The sequence below is a fragment of the Pithys albifrons genome, chromosome 27 (genome assembly GCF_047495875.1).
Source record: "Pithys albifrons albifrons isolate INPA30051 chromosome 27, PitAlb_v1, whole genome shotgun sequence".
Lineage (NCBI taxonomy): Eukaryota > Metazoa > Chordata > Aves > Passeriformes > Thamnophilidae > Pithys > Pithys albifrons.
The window spans coordinates 4427525-4433722 of NC_092484.1; the positions used below are offsets into that span (position 1 = coordinate 4427525).

At 49.8% G+C, this 6198-nt stretch overlaps 1 protein-coding gene across 2 annotated transcripts; it reads right to left on the reverse strand.

Moving 5' to 3' along the window:
- Window positions 1–394: 394 nt before the first annotated feature.
- On the reverse strand, window positions 395–5969 carry LOC139683338 (butyrophilin subfamily 1 member A1-like). Of its 2 annotated transcripts, XM_071578394.1 has the most exons (7): window positions 5800–5969; window positions 5587–5691; window positions 4184–4531; window positions 3371–3475; window positions 2208–2228; window positions 1805–1837; window positions 395–1365 (listed from the first exon to the last, which is right to left on the reverse strand). In XM_071578394.1, the coding sequence occupies exons 2-7, from the start codon at window positions 5669–5671 to the stop codon at window positions 848–850; spliced, it is 1110 nt and encodes a 369-aa protein (XP_071434495.1). In that variant the 5' UTR covers window positions 5672–5691; window positions 5800–5969; the 3' UTR covers window positions 395–847. The 2 variants fall into 2 exon arrangements, with proteins under 2 accessions (XP_071434495.1, XP_071434496.1); XM_071578395.1 differs by lacking the exon at window positions 2208–2228.
- Window positions 5970–6198: the final 229 nt, after the last annotated feature.

Below are 6198 nucleotides of genomic sequence, written 5' to 3' on the forward strand. Positions count from 1 at the left end.
GACAGATTTCCCAGGAGGGGTCCAAGAGGATGCCCCACAGCCATACACACCCCTGAGGTGCTTGGCCTTCTGTTCTCGTCTTGGGAGGCCAGTAGGGGATATTTGTCACTGCTCTGGTTGTCTTGGCTTATTCCCCAGCTGGATGGGAAGGGGGAAGGAAGGCCCCTTTGAATCCTGAGCCCCCAAATCCTTCAGTATAAAGTGCAGTTCTCCGAGCTGATGACAAACATCATCTCCAGCAAAATCCCCTGGAGTTGTCCATCTCTCAGTGCTGGATGTCTCCAGGGCACAGGTGAGCTTGTCCCCAAGGTTTGTGCTGCTGGCAGGTGTGGGGATAAGCACAGCCATGGACTGGCCCTGCTGACACAGCTTCGTGGGCTCCTGCAGGATGCAGTGAACCCTTTTCTCCAAAGTGCCTGCAACTTCCACAGCTAAAACCAGGTGGAGATTTCCCTCAGAGACAGCCTTGATGCTGACACATATACGGACAAATTCCTGCAAAGCAACTTTATTGTGTACCTTTAAAGAGTGATCCATGTTGAAGGAACAGCTTTTCAGAGTAAATAGTGTTCAACAGAGAGAGTGAGAATAAGGGAAATTCTGACCAAACAAGAAAGGGTGAGGTTTCACCCTTGAGAAAGACACAGCATTGGACAGAGGTGCAGAGATATAACGAGATCTTTGTCTTTGGAGACCCTGCACAACTCAGCTGAACAAGGTCAAAGACTCCTAAGGCAGCCCTGAGGTTAGCCCTGCTCTGAGCAGGTCGTTGCCACACAAAACTCCACAGATTCCTTCCAACCTAAATCTTTCTGTCACTCTGAACCCACAAGGTAACCCCCCTACATCAAGGCCATATTTTGAGCCATGATCCAGGACCCAGCCAGAGGAAAGGGTGGACTTTTTTCTTGTTAAATGATGTCTGTGAAAAGGTGAAGATGGTAATGCCCTCATCAACACTGAAAAATGTCACCCGTCTCTCTTCATAATCCAGGGAGATCCGGATCTGCTTCGGAGTCTCGATGTTAAAAAGTAAAGTCTGATTTGGGGAGGTGTAAGCTTTCAAGTGCTTTTTCCAGTTTCCCACTGCCCAGATGCCTTCCTCTGGTTTAAAATTAATATTAGTGTCCTTTTTTAGATCTTCTCTAGAGACCCCAACAGTCCATTCTCCTTCTTCTACCACCTCCACCTCCCAGTAATGCCTCCCTGAGGTGAAGCCATCCCGGCCCAGCACGCAGCACCAGTGTTTAAATCTCTGATCTGTGTCAGGTAAGGCCTGTGGTTTGTCACCTCGTTTCACAATTTTGCCATCTTCAGACAGGACAAGGTCACAGTGGGCTGTGTCTGGATCCAGAACCACATTCACTGCAGGAGACATGGAATCAACACATTAGGGTAGAGCTCACCCCAGGACAGGCCTTTGCTGAGGCTGCCTAAGGAAGGAGCAGAGTGCAAGGGAGAGCTGGGACACTGGCATGGGAAGGTGCACAAGGTAACAACAATAGTGCAAGGAAAAGAAAATGAAGCAGGGAGAAGACAGAGGGCAGAGAGGGAAGAGAACCATCAGCAGACCCCCAGGCTGAAGTCTGAAACACGCCCAGCACAGGTCACTGAGGACCAGGACTCTCAAATGGAACATGCACCAAATGAACAAGGAGTCTGAGTGTTACACTTCTTCCAGTAAAGGGAGGGTCAGCAGAAGCATCCCTGGTCCCACCAGCATCACTGCAGGAGGGGAACTACCAGGCAGTGAGATTAAAGCAGAGATGATCATTCAGCACCCTCAAAGACCAAAATTAATTACCTTCCTCTATAGGTACTGCATCTCTTCTCCATGCTTTAAAAAAAACACAAAAGCACAGGTCAGAGGTAATCAAACACACTTCTGCTGCATTAACTCAGGGAATTATATGCCAGTGTAGCTGCACATATTCTGAAATTTTATCTTTGTGAAAGTCAACTCACAGCATGTCACTTCAAAACTGCAGTGTCTGACTACATGAAAAGGCTCCATCCATTATCTACCAATACAATCATGCTGCCTGTCCTGATTGGGACATACATTTATGGTCAATTAGTCCTTTAAGAACATTTATGTTCAGTTTGTCCTTTGTGAACTGAAAGAATTTTTTTCTTATTATTGAACAATTACAGGAAGTAGCCTAAAACCACACAGAGACCCTCTAGGAAACAAAAATGATACTCACTGAGTTCCTTGGCTTGCTTGTCTGAAAAGAAAGACAAAGCAGCACAAATGGGTTGTGGAATATTGGTTTGGATACACCCTGTCTACCCTCTCCCATAACCACCTGCACGTGCCTGAGGGTGGGTTTCTGCCAAGCCTGGGCAATGCAAAGCCCTGGACCACCCCCAGCCTGGAGCTCTGCTCCCCCAGCAATGGTGCAGGTTGTCCTGCTCAAACCCTGAGCAGGAAATGGTCTCTGGGAGGTCCCTCTTCTCCAAGGGGACCAGGGCACTCCCACCTTGCCTGCACCCCCACTGCCACCACCCATTCCCAGTCCCAGACACCACCTTCAGTGAGCTTTCATTTTTAAATCTCAAATTCACTCGCTCCTTCACCTCATCTCCCAACTAGTTTTGGTTCACTTCACATTTGAAAAGTGAAAAGAGAAAACCAAATGATCCACCACCCTCTACAGACTGAAAAAACTCCATTTCCCAGATAGACTTGCTGGGATAGGGAGGAGGCTGAAATTGCTCACCAGGCAAAAGCTTCAGCCCAGGAGCTCTTTAGGACCTTTCCTCTCAAGACTTTGGGTGTCTCCCCCACCCTCCCTGACCCCACCCTGGACAGAGATCAGCCCTGTGCTGCTGGAGACCTGAGCATGGGCTCCAGCTCCAGGACAGCACTGAAGGGGCAGGTTTGCACCAACAGGGGAGGAGCCTGGAGTTAAATGTCACCTGCAGCGCTCCCTAATTGCCCTGTGCCTGTGCTCTGCAGTGCTGACAAAAGCTGAGACACCTGCAAAATGAATTGTGCTACCCAAAGCTTCCTCCATTTTTAGAGGGAAAGTAGACCCTGCCAGGCCACTCAAAGTGCCTGGGATTCTTTGCAGGACGAGGAAAATTATTGCTCCATTTCTGTGCTGGGGCAGAGGAGTGCCTGGTGCTGCTTTAGTGCCAACTTCCTTCCTTGCCTTTTGGTTGGAGAAGAAAGCTTTCTTTTCTTGTCAGAAGTTAAGACCCAAAGTCTTGAAGATCCCTGGCACTGAACATGTGCCTGATGCACCAGGACAAGACTCTGCATCCATCTGGGTGTTTCTCAACCCCCACCATCCATCAGCATCAGAGGTGGCTGAGCAGGACAGCTGCCCAGCCCCTTCCCCAGCTCCCACACCCAGGATGGTACCTTTAATTTTAAAGAGATGAACAGTGAGACCAAGGAGAGCAACCACAGCAACCAGGGCCATGCCCAGGGCAATCATCCATGGATAGATGCCTTGGAAAAAGGGTTCTGAAACATAAAATCCCCAATGCAGAGGTTAATCTTGAGAGTAGCAATGTGCAGGAGATGATTTCTATTTCATACAGGGTCATTCCATCTGAATCCCATCAAGAGTGAAACTCAGCTCCTGACTGTCCTCCAGAGACTGACGAAAAATGACATTAAAAATAATTCTATTTCTGTAAATTTTGCACTGGTCACAGGCTGATGATTTTTTTTTTCCATTGTGGAGGATTTTTGAAGGGAAGATGGATTTCTAACCACAATATTGCTACTTAAATCATGACGCCTTCTCCTTTGGAAAAAGTCACAGCATTATGTTTCATTAGACAATGTAGGATGAGAGATATGGTAACATGTACATCAACAGGAACACTCCAGTGCAGAGAGGCATCACCAGGAGAAAGGTAACTGCTCCCCAGGAAAATAAAATCTCCGGGACTTGTTCATTCTCAAACAACAAGAGGAACAGCAGGGAGTTGAAAAGCACATGCTGCTGCAGTGCACCAATATCAAGCATCTCACGAGGTCCTTACAGCCACTCAGTGGGCAGTTTTACTTCTATGAGACATCCTTCATATGCTCAACCAAGGGACTTAATAAAAACCCCTATTTCCAAAGTAACCACTTGAAAATGCTTCTGGGCAGAAGGACAGGGAACAGGAGCACTGGCTACAAGCAAGTGAAGGAGAGGTACGAGGATAATGAACTACAGACCTGTCACCTTGAGCTCCACCACAGCCTCGTCGTAATCTGAGCCACGGCGAACAAAGCAGGTGTACTTCCCTGTGTCAGACGGTTGGACATGAAACATTTTCAAGCGCACGCTGCCCTTGGCGAGGCCTTCCTTCAGCAGCTCAGTGCGCCCTTGGTACTGAGGCATCTGCTCCCCATACTGATCCTGGCCCCCCTTGTAGCGATGCACAAAGGGCGAGAATCGTTCCCGAAACCAAATCACCTCCGTGTCCTGTGCACTCTGCTCTGCGGAGAAGTCACAGGGCAGCACCACGTTCTCGCCCTTGGCCACGGTGATGGGGCCAGACGGTGCCGTCACGTTGAGGGGAGCTGGGGGAAAGCCCCGGAGGAAGAAGAGAACCGTGAGTTTGCTGTGGCCCCTGAGCTCGGGCACAGCAGCGGCTGCTCCACGAGAATCATGAGCTGCTGGGCTGGGCCATCACACTGGCAGCGTCCCCGTGCCAGGACACAGCAGGTGCCCAGGGGAGCTGGCACGGGGACCCTGCCCTGCAACACGGGCAGTGGGCTGGGGCCAGGCCACCTCCCATCCCTCTCCTTCTCTGTCCTGTGCTGCCAGGAACGTTCTTCAAGCCCCTTGTTCCCAAGGGAACAAGTGCTGCCCTCGTGGCTCAGGACAGGCAGAAAGTGGAACAAGGAATGCCAGAAAGGGCTGGAAGGTTTCTGGGTGGCTGGCTGGAGCAAGTGACAACTTGGGTACAAATGAAGCTCAAATATCCTTTGCTATTGTCATCTCTTACAAAATTCCATTACAAAAGTCAAAATGTTTCAGGTGCTTTCAGCATTTTTGGAAATTTAAACAAAAAAGGCTTATAATAATCAGTCCACTCAGCTCACAGACAACAGGGTACAGGTTGAAGGAAAACAAAAGGAAAGGAATGGTTTTTGACAAGTTGATTTTCTAGTCAACTGCCAGGGGTGCTTCAAAGAAGCTGCTTCTGTTCAGAAACCTAACAGAGCCCAGACTAATCAAGTTGTTGTTGTAGCTTTTTATTCAGCTGGTTCTGCAAAGGGTCCAGCAGACCATGGACACAGCACAGGGCAGCAACGACACACTGGTAACGTGTTGGAAACAGGCAAGGCAGGGAGGGAAATGGCAGCAAACTATAATCAACTCATTGACATCACCTCATCCTCACATGACTTCAGTGAGGCTGTGCCCATGCCTGTCCTCCCATGGCCACAGGGATAAACCAGCATCCAGAGGGATAGATACTGGTGCCCTCACAGGTGGAGAAGGTGTATGGAAAAGGGCCTGCCCCTGCTCTGTGCTCTGCTGTTCTCAGGGAGCTGCTGCACTGGCAGCCAGGAAGATCCTGAGTCTGGAAGCAATGCCACAGGGACCACAAGAACTGGGAGATTCTTACCTGAATGCCCCTTGTGAACTTGGAAAATTAAACTGTAAATGACAAAAGCTGGCAGGGAGCAGTGGAGGTGGGAACTAGAGAGCATCCTCTTCCCTGGAGTACAGCCTGGAGATGGGGAAGAAGAGGGAAAGGGCAAAAGAGAGTAAAAACACTGGAATAAAGTAAAGAAAAAAAAAAGGCAGAAGCTGCAGATTCTCAAACAGTGTCACGTACCTGGAGACCCCAAGTGCTTTCCTGGGCTCTGGGCAGGAGGAGGAGCTGCTTAGGTGTCATCCAAAAGGTCAGAAGAATCCCTTGATCCAGCTGAGCTGTCCGACAATCCAACAAAATCGTCACCCTGTCCTGGCCTGACACCTGTTTCCTCTTGTGCTGTCTCTTCTCAAAAATGAAAGTTGCTGAGTAATTTGGGGCGTTTTGGCAATGTTTTTGGTTTGGCCATGCCCTTCTGTCAGCGGGCACAGCCACACCCCTTCTGCAGGGGCTCTCCAGGGCTGTGTGTCACCTCATCCTCCCGCCGCGCTGCCGGGCTCGGGAGGGGACAGATCTGGCAGCACTCTGGGAGTCCCTGGGACAAGCCCGGAGGCACCGGGGAGATGGGGCAGGTGATGGAGC